Source organism: Cervus elaphus, chromosome 20 (genome assembly GCF_910594005.1).
Source record: "Cervus elaphus chromosome 20, mCerEla1.1, whole genome shotgun sequence".
In the NCBI taxonomy this organism is placed as follows: Eukaryota; Metazoa; Chordata; class Mammalia; order Artiodactyla; family Cervidae; genus Cervus; species Cervus elaphus.
In genome coordinates, this window is record NC_057834.1 from 24,994,976 (window position 1) to 25,013,129 (window position 18,154).

The window sequence follows — 18,154 nt, forward strand, 5'->3', positions numbered from 1 at the left end:
GGAGATTAGTCTTGTTTTAATATTCTGACTTCCCTGGTGGCTCAGATGGTAAAGCATCTGCCTACAATGCGGGAGACCTGGGTTTGATCCCTGGGTGGGGAAGATCCTCTGGAGAAGGAAATGGCAACCCACTCCAATACTCTTGCCTGGAAAATCCCATGGACGGAGGAGCCTGGTAGGCTGCAGTCCATGGGGTCGCAAAGAGTTGGACACGACTGAGCGACTTCACACACACAATATTCTCCAGGAGAAAGCTTTAACATTGGCAGAAACAGTATAGCTATTTCTTCACGTTTTTTTGGAGAATAAGCCAGGAAATGCAGGTTCTGGATCTCATTTTGAGACAAAGTCTGCTTTGTTGGAGAATAGATTGAGGTAAATTCACATACCCAACTTTTCTTTGAGTCAGAGCATTGAGAGGGATTTTATATATATATATATATATATATATATATATATATATATATATAAGTTTGTTTAGTTCTGAAGCTCATTCTTTATCAGTTAATGTTCATATGTCACCAGTTAGGTATTAGGATATCATAATTTGGATAACAAAAGAGTGTGTTGTAATTGCTAAAGGAAGACACTTGTTTATTAACTTAATACAATTTCATTTGTTCTCTCCATAGCGATGTACCTTAAACCTATTTTGTTGTTCTTTCTCTCTAGAGATTTTGCCCGCATTTCCAGTTTGGGTAGTGGTGGGTATAGTTACTGCCGTGGTCCTAGGTCTCACTCTGCTTATCACCATGATTCTGGCTGCCCTATATAGAAGGAGAAACTCTAAACGGGATTACGCTGGGTAAGAAGCTCTGCTTTCGAGGGGAAAGTTGGAGGGAAGAAGTCAAAATATGTGAAAACTTCTATATGTTGTATGGAAAAAGAATGGTGAAGAATTAGCTACTGTTAACGTTCACGTCGGAACTGAGCTGTCTCCTTAGAAGGTGTTTTGGTGTGGGCAAGCAGAGATCAATGGACTGCCGTTAAACATGGGATATGATGCTAGCATCTGCTTCAGTTTCTTTCTTAGGTTTGGTGAAGTGGACTGCTGTCCGAGTACCTTCCACTCTGAAATTAGTATTATTAAGCCACAGATATCTTTCTCCATTATGAGCTTAATTGGATCTCTTGGTAATAATCTTACAAGGTTCTTCTTTTCAATTAGGTAAATGTAATAATCATAATAATACCTGGGAAGAGTGTGCTGGTAAATGACTCCTACCTGATGTGATGATGCAGGACTTTCCCTGTTTGTAGTTTTATAAATAGTTTATGACTTTGATTGTTCTTGAATGCATGGCTAGACTCATCCAAGGCGGGTGGTAAGAGTTGAACACCAAAATATACCAGCAGTAAAGAAATGTATACTTTCTTTTTGTTTGTGGCTTCTCAAAGAGAACACATTTGAGCAGAGGATGCGTGTCTAATTGAAGGACCCTCTCTTCTTGCCACTCCAGCTGGACAGCTAGCCCATATAAGCTCTGTAGAACTTGTGTGGTAAGACTGAGAGTGAAGCTGGGTTTCAGCTGATGGAGCACAAGCTGTGTCCCAAGTGCACGAAGGGACTGCGATCTGAGAGGGTTGCATGCCCTGAACTCCTTGACTGGTGGATGGTAGAGACCTCTCTCTCCAGACTCTGCTGCTTTACTTTTTAGGAGTGCTGTGTTTTAAGGAGTTTGAGTGTTCAAATTCAGATATCACTTGCTTGGAATGTTTCTGTTTTGCTGACTATACTCGCTCCCTTGCATGGGGAGTAATTTATAATGAAATATAACTGGAACATTGGTTTTCAACATGAAACTAATCCAGGTGGTGACATGCCAATCTGTAGTCCATGCTTTTGGGTTAATGAAAGCACAGAAAAGTGTGCCTTAGAATCTTGCATGGCATCATGAATGCTGCTATTCTTCTTACTTGTTTTTTTTTCCCTCCTCCCCTGCCTTTTCTACCTTGGTGTGCCAAGATCAGATCCTGCTTATCTTCCACTTCTTAAGAAAAGCTGACATAGAGGACACATTGGGACTATAACAGGGCTGGGTCTCCTCTTCCACTCCCACTAGACACATGGTAACCAATCACACTGGCTGTTGCTGTTAATATTCCTCTGTGTGTGTTCAGCCCATCTCCCTTGTTGACAACTAACCATCTATCTCTGAGCTAACCCCACAGCTATCATAGTTTGTCCACAAAGATGTCCTGTGTCTGTATTAGAAACATGTTGAGTGTACCATCCCAGTGAAATTGGGTTGTCAGGTTTTATGGTCATCTGAACATATATGTTCTTCATGTAAGATGCCTGTGTGTGTGTGTGTGTGTTAGTTTTTTTTTTAATACTTGAATTGTATTATTACTGAGTTAGACCTTCTTTGTGTTAGAATACGCAAACCATTTTGGTTTGGGGTGTATAGCCTCCCAGTTCAGAGAAAGCACAGTTTGCAGAATGCTTTGTATGATTTGCTCTTAGTAACGACACTTTAAGTGATTCTCTCCATACTTCTAAGATTTTTTTAAAAGTACATCATAAAGGATTTAAGCTCTGCTGAAAACACATCCCATCAAGGAATCTGTAATGAGTTACCTCTTGACATCAATTCTCCCTGGTTTATTTATGAGATAGGCCTTGCTGTTGAAAACCCCCTGTGACCCTGAAAAAGTTCAGCCCATGCGATGTGGCATTCCATAGTTTCTTATCATCCATGACTTCCTGGATTTTCTTTGGTTTGGTTGTGGAATTTGGTGGGGAAACAAACAATGGGGGACCCAAGGAATCGAAGGTATGAGATGAGCCAAGACTACAAGCCTGGATCTGTATCTGTCATTTTGGAAGCACATTCAGAAGAGGTTTGCCTTTGATGATCACAAAAACAAATTGCTATCAAGAAGGTATAGCTTGCTCCTTTAAACCTGTATGCCAAAGGAGGATTGATAGCAGGGGAAAAAGCCAAAGCAGCCAAAGGATAAACATGTACTACAGCCAGAATCCCATTCAGCAGGTGTCGTTGTAAACTGGGGCAAAGTGGTCATCTCACATTGGTTTCTGTACCCCCCCTGGAGTAGCATCACTGACTGGGAAGAATTAGTGTCAGGGATAAAAATTAGTTTCAAGAAATGTGATTGTTTTGATACTCATTGTTTTGTTGAGTTTTGTTTTTATATATCTGCCACTTCATCTTGTCATCACTTGCATTTCTATATTTTATGTTTCCATTTTAATTTTTTTCTTTTTTTACATTTGTTCTCCAAATTGCCAACTTATCAGCTGCAATACATCAGAGAATGTGTCACCAGTTAAGCAGGTTTCACGGAAGTCTCCCCCTGACACAGAGGGTCTAGTAAAGAGCCCGCCTTCTGGATCTCACCAGGTAACAGCTGATTGCGGTTCTGTGCCCTGTACCATGCTCTGCAGTTTGGCGTTGTGTCGTGTTCTGGGATGCGGAAAAGAATGATCCTAAGCTGTGAGAGAGTGAAACAGAAAGAGCAAGAGAAGCAGAGAAGAATGTAGGGGTTGGTTTAGGAGGAACACAAGAAAGAATGTGGAAAAGAATCTGACTTGAGTAAAGGTTTCCACCAAACCACCACTAACAGATTGGCTCAAGCAAAATTGGGAGATGGCTGTCAGATGTAAACACTTCTTCCCTAATTGCTCAAAAGAATTCAAGCTAGTGAACTAGATTCTACATTGAGATGTACCTTAAGCCATGGAATTCACAGGAGTAAGTTGATTTGGGTATTGATAATAAAACAGAAAAGTTATTTTGTATGAATTCTTTAGAAGAAATAGAAAGTAAACAGTTACTTAAATAATTAGTAGCCTTAATGAACAAGGAAAGTCTGGTTTCTACTTTTTGTAGAAAGTACAGAGAAGAAATAGCTTTTATTTGGAACTTAGCATGGAATCTAGCATTGTGGTTAATACTGTGTTTTGTCCATGCTGATATAACTATAATTGTGGCATGGCAGAAATTGTGGCAGAGCTTAGTACTGATTCTGTTCTTCTGGGATAGAAAGTGTTAGAAGGAATGTGGCCAGTTATAACTCTGCTCTGAGGAGGAGGGATTAGGGATGTAGTGGGGTGGATGGATTTAAGAGGAAGTAAAGAAAAGAATAACAGTGTTTTGTGGAAGAATTACCCCACAGTCTTCATCTACAGTTGTCATATGTGGTGAGGACACTGAGGCGTTGTGATGTTAAATCATTAAATGCACAGAGAAGTTAGCGACAGAATTGGGGCTCGAACATTAGATTTCTAGGCAGCATATATTCTTTCACAGCATCAGAACCTTACCTAATCCTAGTCTGTCTGTTCATCTCTCTCATTCTTTTTATCTATGTGTCTTTCTGTCTCTCTCTCAGTTTACGCAGGATACCTCGGATACCTGATTCACTCATTTGGATTGTGAATGGGAATAAGGTTGTGAATAAAGGCATAAATAAATAAAGTTACAGGTAGACATTATACTTAGAGAAGCCCTGGAAACTTTTTCTTCTGCCCTTGAAATGCTGTAAAAGTTGTTCTCCTATTGAAAACAAACTGGGGGTAGGGGGAAGAAAGAATGAATTCTATACACTGGAAAATAGGTTGTTCGGTACCATGATTCCCGAGAGAAGGGAGTAAAGGGCAGCCCTGTGATCGTCCCGGCTTACTCCTCAAGGCGTTTTCCAGACTGCAGTTCTGAGGGGAAATAGAAATGGCTCAGTTGTCTCACTGAGCCGAGGAGACAGAAATCAGAGTTAGGGGAGGCCAAGGTGGCTAGGATTCATGAGGCACCGTACCAGAAAAGGAGAAACAGTGCAGAGAGAAGCAGCGTCAGGATCTGGGGCGGGTCCCCTTGAGCCTTTGCTAAAGACAGATTTGTGGATGCATGGGCGAGACGTCCTGGTGGCCAGAGGAAGAACTGCCTCAAAAGCAGTAGGTTGTACAGTGCCCTGAAACTTATCCAGGTCTGGAAATAGTTGTGTTCTCAGAAGCCAGAATGGAGAGAACTCATTATGTACAGGGTATTGGTTGGAGTTCCCAGAATGGTCATACGTTAGTTGGATAAATTGCATCCAACTCTTTGTGATGCCATGGACTATAGCCCTCTAGGCTCCTCTGTCCATGGGATTTCCAAGGCAAGAATACTGGAGTAGGGGAAAAAAAAAAATACTGGAGTGGGTTGTCACTTCCTTCTCCGGGGAATCTTCCCGACCCAGGGATTGAACCCATGTCTCTTGCATTGGCAGAAGATTCTTTACCACTGAGCCTTGGGGGTAATGGGACTAAATCAGCACCAGATTATGGATGCTATGGACCCACCATATAAATGAAGCATTTAAAGAATCAAACTAATCTAAAAGTAATTTAGGTGCATGCCAGCACAAAATCCAGTCTTAACAACAATATAGCAAAATCCGAGAATCTAAAAAGTGTGTGTGTGTGTGTGTGTATATATATATATATATATAAATAAGTATATATAGGAAAAAGTGTATGTGTACATATATGTGTGTGTGTGTGTAGCTGGATCACTTTACTGTACTCTTGAAATTAACACAGTATTGTAAATTAACTATGCTTCAAGTTTTTAAAAAGAGAAACCAAACCAAAAATCAAAATCCAACACCTGCTATCAAAAACCTCACAATGTCTGATTGGCTGTGTGTGTGCTCCATCCCTTCAGTCGCGTCTGACTCTTTGCAGCCCTACGGACTGTGGCCCATCAGGTTGCTCTGTCCCTGGGATTCTCTGGGCACGAATACTGGAGTGGGTTTAGATGCCCTCCTCCAGGGGACCTTCCCAACCCAGGGATCAGACCTGCATCTCTTATGTCTCCTGCATTGGCAGGTGGGTTCTTTGCCACTGGCACCACCTGAGAAGCCCACCCCAATACAAAAGGTTTTGGTGTTAAAAAAAAATTAAGTTAAAAAAAATTTCACAATGTCTGATATCAGTCAAAAATTACCAAGCATACAAAGAAGGAGGAATATAAAACATATAGTCAAGAGAAAAGTGAACCAATAGAAGCAAACCCAGAAGTGACATAGATGATAGAATTCATAGACAAGGGCCTTAAAATAAATATGATAAATCTTAAAAATAAATTTAAGGTTGTAAGGGAAACCTTAACATAATATGGAGAGAAATAGAAATATAAAAAAGACCAAAATGGAAGAAACTTCTAAAAATGAAAAAAACATTGGATGGCATAAATGACAGATTAGACACTATGGAAGAAAAATTCAGTAAACTTGAAGAAGCAGTTGAAACTAACCAAAGCAAAGCATGAAAGAAAAACTGGGAGACATGAACAAAACTACAGTAGTAAGCTAGCAAACAATATTAAGCAACCTGATTGGAGGCTGAGAAGGAAAGGGAAGTAAAAAAAAAAAAAAAAATTTAAGAAATAGTAGCCAAACACTTTCCATTCTTGTAGTGTATTTCCTCACTTATTTTTCGTTTGCTGGATCTTTGTTGCTGCACATGGGCTTTCTCTGGCCGTGGCTGTTTTAAGCAAGGGCTACTCTTTGCTGTGGTGCCTGGGCTGCTTATTTGGTGGCTTCTCTTGTTGCAGAGCACAGGCTGGGCATTGTACGCTCAGTAGCTGGGCTCAGTTGCTCTGTGGCGTGTGGAATCTACCCTGACCAGGGCTCGAACTCATGTTCTCTACATTGGCAGGGGGATTTGTGTCCACTGTACCACCAGGGAAGTTTCTCGTTTTGCCATTTTCCCACTGATATTTATCTTCATATTTCTGAGCTACTTTGTTACTGAGTTTAGCCCCTCCCTGCAAGCCCTTCTTCCCAGCATACACTTTCCAGTATATACACAGCCACATGCTTCTTCCCAGTATGGATATGTGGTTAGGTGTTGTTTTTCACTGTTACATATGCCTGTTTTTGTCACTGTTGTACTGCATACATTTGGTCTTTTGTACATTTTTGTTGTTGTTGTTTATCATAGAGCTCATCTTTACTTTGGTTTATCTTTGCTTAGTTTTCTAAGTGCTTATCTATTAATGCACTCCATCTCAAAAACTCTCCAGGCAAAAAACTCTGAGCACATTCAGACACATCAGATATTCTGTTGGTTTCATTTTATTCATGGAGACATACCTGTTGAGATATTCTGGCTTTGTTGTGCTTTAGGCTGCTGTGTAGGAATCATCCTGGGCCTCCCCTCCCAAGAGATTTTCTTTCTCTCTCTTCTGTTGGACCTCAGATCCTCACCTTTTTACTTTATTCCCATAGTGTGGTAGGGCATATCCTCCATAACTTCTTGAGAAAGGATGCATAGCAGATACGGATGTTGAGGCTTTGTATGGTAAACAGAATAATGACCTCCAAAAGATGTCCACAGCCCATTCCCTGGAACCTGTGGGATATGTTACATGACATGTCAAGATCCTTACCTTACAGATCTTGAGATGGGGAGATTTTCCTGGGTTATCCATGTGGGCCAAATGTAATCAGAAGGGTCCTTACCAAAGGGAAGCAGGAGGGTCTAAGCCAGAGATTTGAAGACTATTCTACTGGCTTTGAAGATGAAGGAAGGGGTCACAAGCCAAGGAATGCAAGCAGCTCCCATAAGCTGGGGAAAGCAAGGAAGCAGATTCTCCCTGGAGCCCCTAGGAGAATGCAGCTCTACTGATGCCTTGATTCACCCCAGTGAAACCCATCTCAAACTTTCAACCTCCAAAACTGTAAAATAATATGTTTGTCTTCAGCAGGTCTGAAATTGTTTTTATTCTCCTCCCTCAAGCTTGACTGAGAATCTGGTTGGGTAGGATTCCAGATTGGAAATAGTTTTCCTTCAGCATTTTGAGGCATTGCTGGTTTTTCTAGCTTCCAGTGCCAAGAAGTTGATACTGTTCTGATGCCTCCTCCTTTGTGTAGGGCCAGTTTTATTCCCCTTCTCTTAGAGTCTTTTTTTAATCCCTTGTGTTCTGAAATTTTATAAAATTGTGAGATTTTTTTCATACATTATACTGGCTACTCAATGGGCTCTTTCAATCTGGAAGCTATGTCCTTCAGTTAGGATACGGTCTTCCATTATTCTTTGGAAAATTTCCTCCTCCATTTTCCTATTCTCTGTTTTGGAAATTCCTGTTAAGAATTGGATCATTTCCTAGAGCAGTTCTTTCTTATTTTTTCTGCTTTGCAATTTTCTTCTAGAAAATTTCTACAACTTTATCTTCCAGCTTTTATTAAATATTTAATTTCTGTTATCTTCCTCTTAATTTTCAAGAACTATTACTTATTCTCAGATTCTAATAGCCCCTACTTGTTTTCATGAATACATTGTCTTATCCCTCTGTATAATTTTTTCTTGTTTTATGTAATTTTTTAAAAAATGTTTTCTTCTGTTATTGTTTCTTTCGAATTCCCTTTTTTCTCATACAAATTTTGTCTTCATGTTAAAAGCTTTCCTCAACTGCCCAATGATCCTTGGCTGTCTGTTCATAGTGAAGGCACTCAGGAAGTGGACTTAAAAATGAAAGTGTTAGTCGCTCAGTTGTGTCCGACTCTGCGAGACCATAGACTATAGCCCAGCAGCCTCCTTTGTCCCTGGAATTCTCCAGGCAGGAGTACTGGAGTGGGCTGCCATTTCTTGCCTGCCCTGCTTTCAGCATCAAGACCCCACCCTGCTGTGCTTGCTGTCCTGAATCAGAGCCAGGCTCAGCTCTCCTGTGAGTAAGCTCCCAGGGTTCTGCCCAGTCCTGACTCTGGCATTTTCTGGAGGTTAGTGGGAAGCAGTTCGCGCACTGTGTCAATCTGTACTATCGTTGTTCAGTGTTTGCAGTAGGACCTCAGGTCAGTTTTGAGAGGAAAGCCTCAGTGCTCCCCACAGTTTGATTCCCAGGTGATTTTCTTTGTGCTCAGTGCAGGTCCCTGAAGGCCTCTTCTCTCTCATTGTTGCTGGTGTTCAGTCGCCCAGTCGTGTCTAACTCTTTGTGACCCCATGGACTGCAGCACGTCAGGCCTCCCTGTCCATCACCATATCCCAGAGTTTGCCCAAGTTCATGTTCATTGCACTGGTGATGCCATCCAGCCGTCTCATCCTCTGATGCCCTCTTCTTCTGCCCTCAATCTTTCCCAGCATCAGGGTCTTTTCCAATGAGTCATCTATGTTCATCAGATGACCAAACTACTGGAGCTTCAGCTTTAGCATTAGTCCTTCCAGTGAATATTCAGGGTTGATCTCCCTTAAGATTGACTGGTTTGATCTCCTTGCTGTCCAGGAGTCTTCTCCAGCACCACAGTTTGAAGGCATCAATTCTTTGGTGCTCTGCCTCTTTTATGGTCCAACTCTCACAACCACACATGACCACTGGGAAGACCATAGCCTTGACTATACAGACCTTTGTCAACAGAGTAATGTCTCTGCTTTTCAACACACTGTCTAGGTTTGTTATCGCTTTCCTGCCAAAAAGCAATCATTTTCTGAATTCATGACTGCAGTCAGCATCTGCAGTGATTTTGGAGCCCGAGAAGAGGAAATCTGTCGCTACTTCCACTTTTTCCCCTTCTGTTTGCCATGCAGTAATGGGGCCGGATGCAATGATCTTAGTGTTTTTAATATTTAGTCTTCAGCTGACTCTTTCACTCTTCTCCTTCACCCTCATCAAGAGGCTCTCTAGTTCCTCTTCCCTTTCTGCCATTAGGGTGGTATTATCCGCATATCTGAGATTGTTGGTGTTTCTCCCGCCTATCTTGATTCCGGCTTGTAACTCACCCAGCCCAGCATTTTTCATGATGTGCTCCGTGTTTAGGTTAAACAGACAGGGTGACAGCAGACAGCCCTGTCGACTCCTTTCTCGATCTTGAACCAATCAGTTGTTTCATTCAGGGTTCTAACTGTTGCTTCTTGACCTGCATGCAGGTTTCTCAGGAGACGCGTAAGATGGTCTGGGACTCCCATCTCTCTGAGAGCTTTCCACAGTTTGTCATGATCCACACAGTCAAAGGCTTTAGCGTAGTTGATGAAACAGAGATAGTTGTTTTCGGAAATTCCCTTGCTTTCTCTATAATCCAGTGAACGTTGGCAATTTGATCTCTAGTTTCTCTTCCTTTTCTAAACCCAGCCTGGACATCTGGAAGTTCTTGGTTCGCATAATGCTGAACATGTTGCAAATCAGGGTTTCTGTTCAGTGACATTACCTGGAGTACCCTTTGTCTTACTTGGTCATTTTTAATCAAGTCATAATATATCTTTTATTTTACAGTTGTACAACTTGTTAAAGATATTTTCTGCCTTAACCTGATTCTGGAACTTATAAAGCCTTTGCCAGTCAACATGAGACTTGGAACTGTGATTTCCTTGCAGATTTATCTTCCAATTTTTGTTTTATTTAGGTTCTCATTCAGTGGTCACCTTAAAACAAGAGCTGCTATCCTGGGGTTAAAACATTTGCTTCAAATACTCCATAAAATTCCTAAGCACCAGAGGTGCTGGTGGGTGTTCTTACTCACCAGCATATGGCACCCTCGGTATGTGTGACAGAAATACCTCTCTGTCTGAGCACCAGAGGGTTTTATGGAAGTTGTTCTCACCAGAATCCTTTTGATATTCTATCTTCCAATTGTTTAGACTGAAGCAGAAAAGGTTTCTGTTTGGAGAAAACTGGCTTGACTTAATATGTTCATCTCATTAGGGAATTGATGAGATTAAATACTTTTTATAAATTGAGCATAACCAAACGTAGCAGTTGTTTTGACAACCTGATCTTTCCATTGTATGTATCACTTCCACACACATCTAAGTGCTCAGCGTATATGCAGTGTTAGCTGAACATGAGAAACACAGGGATGATTATCATCCAGTCCCTGCCCTACAGAACCTCAGAGGCTCCTGGGTTGTTGAGATCATCTTCAAGCTTTTCCATGATATGGAGAATTTATTTATGTGTACATCCTAACAAACAACCTTGAGAAAATCTTCATATTTATTAGATAGACATCTTAGTGTTTTAAGGGTTAGTCATGTGTTACAAACTAGTATTGACTCTTGGGTCCAGCTAATGGTGTAAGCTTGCAGGGAATTATTTAACTTCAGCATTTGTTCCCTTAATCTTTGAAATAATGGGTCAGGGCAAGTTGATGTCTAAACACCTTCTCATTAAATAGTGGGTTAGGGCAAGTTGATGTCTAAAGACCTTCTCATTTTTCCTTTGCTAATTATAAAGGTTCATGGTACACTGTGGACTTCTGTGGTGGCTCAGACAGTAGAGAATCCACCTGCAACACAGGAGACCGGGGTTCAATCGCTGGGTCGGGAAGATCCCCTGAGAAGGGAAAGGCTGCCCACTCCAGTATTCTTGCCTGGAGAATTACATGGACAGAGGAGCCTGGGAGGCTTCCCATGGGGTTGCAAAGAGTCAGACACGACTGAGCGACTTACACACACACACATACAAGCAACATGGTGCACTGTGCCTTACAAGGACAGGTTTAGGCAGTCACTGCCCACGCACTGCAGTCAGATGTGGGAAATGGACACACGGCAGGAATGTTTGCAAACTATCCCTTAGTACTTTCTTCCAGTGGTTCTATCAAGACATGTTCCTTGATCCATTTTCTACCTGCAGGCATCATCTGAGAGTCTAATAGCATTAGTCATTACTATTTGAGTGAATAAATAATTCCATGTTATTTTATCAAAAGAGAAACAATACTAGTGCTCTAGGAAGGAAATTTACAAAAGATGAAAACATAATAGCCAGGCAGGGTGCTATTTTACTCATCTGTCTTTGGCCACTATTTTTTGTTATAATTAGAAGATTATTAACAGAAGACCTGACTAAAAATACCTTTAACAGTAAGAGATTTGTTAACTCACAAGAGACCCCAAAGCAGGGTACCTCTGTGTTCATTAGTTTAGTGGTCCAGTAGTGTCCTTAAGACTCAAGTTCTTTCCATCTTATTCTTTCATCCTCTGGGCATATTGTCTTTGTTCTCAGGCTCCTTCCCTCAACCTCAGAATGACTGCCATGCTTTGAGGCAGCTCACAAAAAAAGGCACCTTGTAGGAAGAGCTGAATCTCCTCCCAGGTGGTTTTTATTATGGAGGAAAATTACCAGAAGCCCCCCAGAAAACTTCTCCTAGTTCCCTTGGCCAGAGCGGGTCACATACTGATGCCTCTTGCCAGTCTTCTGCAAGGGGGCAGCAGTTATAACTGACTTTACCCCTGGGGGCAGGAGAGGTGAAAGTGAAAGTCGCTCAATCCTGTCTGACTCTTTGCCACTATACAGTCCATGGAATTCTCCAGGCAAGAGTACTGGAGTGGGTAGCCGTTGCCTTCTCCAGAGGATCTTCCCAACCCAGGCATTGAACCCAGAGATTGAACCTGGGGCTCCCGCACTGTAGGCAGATTCTTTACCAGCTGAGGCACGAGGGAAGCCCCAGGGGCAGGAGAGGGTGGAGTCAAATTACCTGAGTGAAGGGAGTGAACACCAGAGCCAAATTAGGGCTGTTGGCCTTCCCTGGTGGTCCCGCGGTTAAGAGACCGCTTTCCGATACAGGGGACGCAGGTTCAATCCCTGGTCCGAGAAGATCCCACATACCACAGAGTCACTAGCCCTTGTGCCACGACTGAGCCTGCACTCTGGGGCCCGCCAGCCGTGACCACTGGGACCCGCGCCCCTGGAGAAGCCCCCACAGAGAGAATCCCCCTCCCGCAGCTATCAAACAGCCCCTGCTCACTGCAGCTGGAAAAAGCCTGCTCCTAGCAATGAAGACTCAGCACAGCCAAAAATACAGTTGGTTTCCAAATTAATTAAAAAAAATAAAAGGCAGAGGGGACTCCTCCCGCAAAGTAGGCAGTTGGGTTGGGAAGGGTGTCAGGTGGGCACTACTTAAAGCGTTTGGAGTATCGTTCTTTGTAAAGCTTAGTTTTGAATGACATTGATTTCAAATGATCTTTGTGTGTACATCTTTGGGGCAGTTGGTTTTCTAGATCCTTTTCTGGAAACAATTAATGCTTTGTATACAAAAGGCAAGTGGGAATTCCCTAGCAGTCCAGTGGTTAGGATCTTAAGCTTCTACTGCAGAGGTCACAGGTTTGATCCCTGGTTGGGGAACTAAGAGCCCACATATCACATGGCCCAACCCAAAAAAAGGTGGGGGGGTGGGCAAGTATTTTTGGAGGACAGTGAGTGGAACAGTTATGTTTTTGTCAACTTTAGTCCATAGATATGTAATGTCTCCAGAAGTACAACACATGTATTGTCTCATTTAGTTCTCACACCGGTCCCATGAGTTAAGTTCCTTCACTATCCCTATTTCACTTGTGAGGGAACCAAGGCTGAGCTAGGTTTAGTCACTTGCTCAAGGTCAGTAGCTATGGCCAGAACTGGTATTAGACCCAGTTCTGTGTGGCTCTTAAGACATATACTTATTCTGTCCTGCCTATATCCAGTTCTTTTCAACTTTGTTTTGATAGCTAGTTTCATTTATCTCAAAGAATGTCACAACACACACTGTTTCACATCTGTATTTGGTGATATGAAATAAATACTGAAAATGTGTTTTGTGAACAGTCAGTGAGCATGTGGTTAAAGCAAATCTTGATATCTGTGTTAGGGTGTCAAGGTTGATTCCTCTAATGCCTGAAGGACCAGATTCAGATTCTAAAGGGCTGCAGAGGCTATGGAGAGTGTAATTCAGGACATAATAACTTCTAAGAAATTAATATGTGTTTAGAGATAGGTCTCCTTGCTCTTCCATAACCCTTTCTTCCCGGAGGTTCTCCCTACTCTGTCACCGGTGTGTTTTTATATTAAAATAAATTTCATGCAGGTAGTGTCCAGGGATAATTTCATTTCTAACTGGAACTAAAATTTTTAAAAAATTTTTTTGAAACATTTTTAATAGTAAGGATTACTAGTATAATAATAATAAATAGTTGAGGAAAATATATACGTATGGAGTGATTTTTCACTTGGTTGTTGTAATTCTTTGTGGCAGCACCAAAAAAAAAAAAAAGGTAGAGGATGAGGAAGGGTGAGTGTCAGGATGTGTATAGTACAGTAAAAACAGCTAGGTTAGCATAGGTGTTATTGTTGATATTATTCTAACTCTTAAACACCCCAAAGTGAATGTTTTAGCGATATAGCAGGTACATTTCCAAGTTCTTGGTTCACTGGCCCCTCCTGAAGTCCTCAATGGTCTTGGCCAAAGAAGACCGTTGACTTCTTGTCAAAGTCCTGAGTCATGTTCCACAGAGACTCAGGGTACCATCAGCTTCCAAATCTCCCTCAGACCAGACTTTAGAGAGCTATTCAAAATTGAGCTACATTCATTGGCAGATTCCCAATCCCAATTCTGGTGAGAATTCCTCTAGATTCATTATTTCATCCTTCATCCAACACCTGCAGTCTGCTGGGGACTGTTCTAGGCATTTAACAAAGACACTGGCCTGAAGGGGAAAAGAATGAGGACATCAGGGAGCAATTTGAAGAAACTAAACCCGTCAGTGGTAAGGGGCTCCTCTTATCCTTCAGTGTTTTCCCAGTTCCTTTCGACAAACTGTCGAGTTCTCGTGCCGTGAAAGACTATACTGTCTCACATGAAAGACCTTCCTAGTTTCTTAATATTTACTGACTGATTCAGAGATTATTCTGTTATTTTCCTTTGTTGCTTCCTCTGTTTTCTCTCTTTCCCACTCACACAGTGGACAGGTTACCTTTTGCCATGTAATAAACCACCTTAAATAATGACTTGAACAACACTTGTTTGTTTGTTTTAACTTTTTATTTTTTAGAATCACATTTAACTTGCAGCTTTCTGAGATGAGTATAGAGGGTTTCACTTTGATTCGGTGTTAACAGCATGATCTGTTGCATTACCCATGACAGCCATGAAAGTATCACACACTGACCAAAAACAAAGTGACTTTGCTTGATTTACTTGATTGGTAATGTTGGTGTACTTTTAAGTCTATTTGTATAGCAGTATGTTCATGGTAAAAATGATTAATGTATTTTGAATGCTGTCAGACATTGCTTAAGTTTTACTTGTAGATATCATCTAATTCTTACAACAGTCTTAAGAAATATAATACTACGTCTAGTGCCATGTTAGAGATAAAGACACTAATGCTTGGGGGGTTAAAAATATGCCTGGCCTGAGGCCACAAGGCTACTGCTCACCAGTGCTACCACCATGCTCAAGAAGCTCAGAAGGCAGATCTGCCAGAGTTCAAATGGGTCTAGCCCTTGGGTGTTATTTTGTAACTCTTCTTTTAGGTACACCATTGCACAGCTCAGTTTATCCCTTCTCTAGAAGCGAGTGAGGATGTTTATTTTATTTTATTCAGTTTTTTCTTATAAAGTAGACTTTATTTCTTAGAGCAGTGTTAAGTCTACAGAAAAATCTAGCAGAAAGTAAAGCGGTCCTATGTACTCCTTCCTCTCCAAAGTTTCCCTGATTATGAACAACTTGGATTGTTGTGGTACATTTGTTACAGTTGATGAATTAGTATAGAAAACTTTATAATTAACTAAAGTCCATGGTTTATATTAAGGTTCACTCTTTGTGTTGTACATTTCTGTGCATTTCGCCAAATGCATATGTCGTATATCTACCATTCTAGATTCATATAGAAGTTTCAAGAGTGTTTATTTTAAACAACATGCTTTTGGCTACTGATCTTATGACTTCAAAATTGAAAACTTAAGCGCAGTAGTAGACTATTCAAGGAGAAATTCCCTGGATTGGGACAATTGCCTTTGGGTTCCATTAAACTTCTTTTTACCCCTAAAGAAGGCTATTTTGTGGTAGTTGTTGTTTACAGTTTTAGAACCTCTGTGTTGGAAGGGACTCTAAGGGTTGTGACATAAAGCCAACTGTCTGATACTTGAACCTTTGGCCCTCCCAAGAGTCAGGACTCGCTGTGCCCCAGGCAATCTTGCTGTCCTGGGGGGACCCTGCCAGCCCTCTTCCTTACTGCTGAGGGTGAGAGGAGGACCTCTTCTAGACCATCTAGGGCGTTTTCTTGTTAAGTCTGTAGATGTGGCTTTGGGGTTATTTTAAATTTTTAAGCAGTAAAAATGCTTACCTGATCTTAGATATCAAAGAAGCAATGTTTTTTTTGGTTATAATTAGACTAAAAGAGTCACACTATAAGTAGGTATGGGGAAGAATATAGGAAGTTTTTTTTAAGTATGTATTTGTATAAAATGATCAGTTCAAATTGATTGTATTTTCGAGTGGCACTGCATACGTTGACTTCTTGTATCATTCTTAAAGTCATGATTTCAGTGGGTCTTGGGTTGGCAGAAGTGCCCATATTTGTCCTTGAGACCCTGATCCCAGTTACAAGAGTTGAGGAATTCTGTGACAGGTATTTAAGGGTAACTCTTGAGAAGGAATATTATATTGTTACAGATGTTTTAAAACAAATACAAAAGTAGACAGAATAGTGTAACAAATCTCTGTGTACCATCTTGAACAGTTACCGAGTATACCCAGTCTTATTTTAAAGTCAGTCCTGGACATTCTGTTCCTAAGAAGGAACATATGTTCCTGAAGACATTCAAAAGGGAGGACCTGTTGCTCTGAAACCCTAACAATATCACTTTAATCATGGCTTCTGCCCCTGCACCTCACAAGGCCACGGGTTTTTCCGTACCTCTAATTCTGCTTCTCTTCTCCAGGGCCCAGTCATATATGCGCAACTAGACCACTCTGGCGGACATCACAGTGACAGGATTAACAAGTCAGAGTCTGTGGTGTACGCAGACATTCGGAAAAACTGAGAAGACCGTGATCACATCCTAAGCAATAAACAAATCCAAACTGGACTCTTGTGCAGAAAATGTAGCCCATAACTGTGTGTGGCCTTGGAAACCGGAACACGGAGAAGCACATGTTTAGTCATAGAGGGAGAAAAAGATGTGTATAAAGGATATGTATAAATGTTCTATTTAATCTTCCTAATGCAAGGAGCCAGTGTTGCATGATGAAGAGATGGTATGAGTCTACGTATGTATAAATTGTCTTGCTGTTTTTGTACTTCCCTTCAGGGTCATTTACAGTTGAGAAAATTCAGACACATTCCTATCACCATCATTTAGATGTGGTTTGCCTTAATGGGGAAAGTAGCAGATCTTTTAGTATTCTAATAGACATGGCCTTTTAATATAAGGGCTTAACCCACTTTTGTGTGTATTGTAGTTGCAGAGTGGAGATGCTATGATGGAAGCATGTTCAGGATGGCCTTTAGCCCAGGAAATATCGCCTATTTGGCAGTTGTTTTTAGAAAGCATCCATTTGCTATGCCACTTGTGATTTTTGTTGCTATTTTCCTCTCTGAAATACCAGGGCAGTTTTCTGCTTTCAGTGTTGTGTAGACTATAAAAGTACACTCTGAAAAAAAAAACAAAAAAAAAAAAGTACACTCTGTAGCATATCATCTCAATTTGTGGATTCATCATAGCAAGAATAGCAAAGGATCAATGCCAGAAGTCATTTCTTTCCAGGTACTTCTAGATCCATACCATAATCAATACATAATTGAAATAGAGAATCAGGAGAGGCTTGAGGAGAACTGTACTGTTGGGAGAACAAAAGGTATGGTATATTCTTTGCTGAAGTCCTTTGTGCTTGTAACAAGTCCCCATGTAGCTGAAGGAGCAGAATTTCATTTCCTTCTAAGTAGGCAGGAATGGAATAATTAGATTGCCAGTCTCTAGGATGGCAGAGCTCTCTCTAGAGAATCTTTATAAAGCTTCAGTCATGCTTCCAGCAGCCTGGCTCCTATAATAATAGCTTCAAGGCAGTTAGATTTATAAAGAATTTTTTCCATTTAAAATTGAAAGCTCACAGTTCCAGGAGGAATACTGTCCCAGAACACACTGGGGTAAGTGGGTGTGACCGGTAATGTTAGTTTTCATCTCATTTAGCTTGAGGTCGCCTAAGAGCTGCTTCCTTTTTTCTTCCTGTCGTGTTCTCTTTGAGCGACTGAACTGAACTGAACTGTTCTCTTTCTGAGAGACTTTGAAGGCCAAGTTCTAAGGAAATAAAGAATAATTTAGATTTAAAGATGTCTAGGAGGTGGTTACACAGAGAAAAAGTGTATGATATATTACGATCTTGTATTTTCCGAGAGACTATCTGTTGTTAATTCCATGGTGCTCCAACTTGCGTTCTGTTGATACATACGTCGGCAGGACTG

At 41.1% G+C, this 18,154-nt stretch overlaps 1 protein-coding gene across 2 annotated transcripts in view; it reads left to right on the top strand.

Annotated features, from left to right (window-relative positions):
- Positions 1-16,915, top strand: part of MPZL1 (myelin protein zero like 1) — a 76,869-nt gene extending 59,954 nt beyond the window's left edge. For both annotated transcript variants that reach the window (XM_043875948.1, XM_043875947.1), the window contains exons 4-6: positions 673-805; positions 3,263-3,365; positions 16,635-16,915. In XM_043875948.1, coding sequence (XP_043731883.1) covers positions 673-805; positions 3,263-3,365; positions 16,635-16,736 — 338 coding nt within the window. In that variant the 3' untranslated portion in view covers positions 16,737-16,915. The remainder of the gene's footprint in view (positions 1-672; positions 806-3,262; positions 3,366-16,634) is intronic.
- Positions 16,916-18,154: the final 1,239 nt, after the last annotated feature.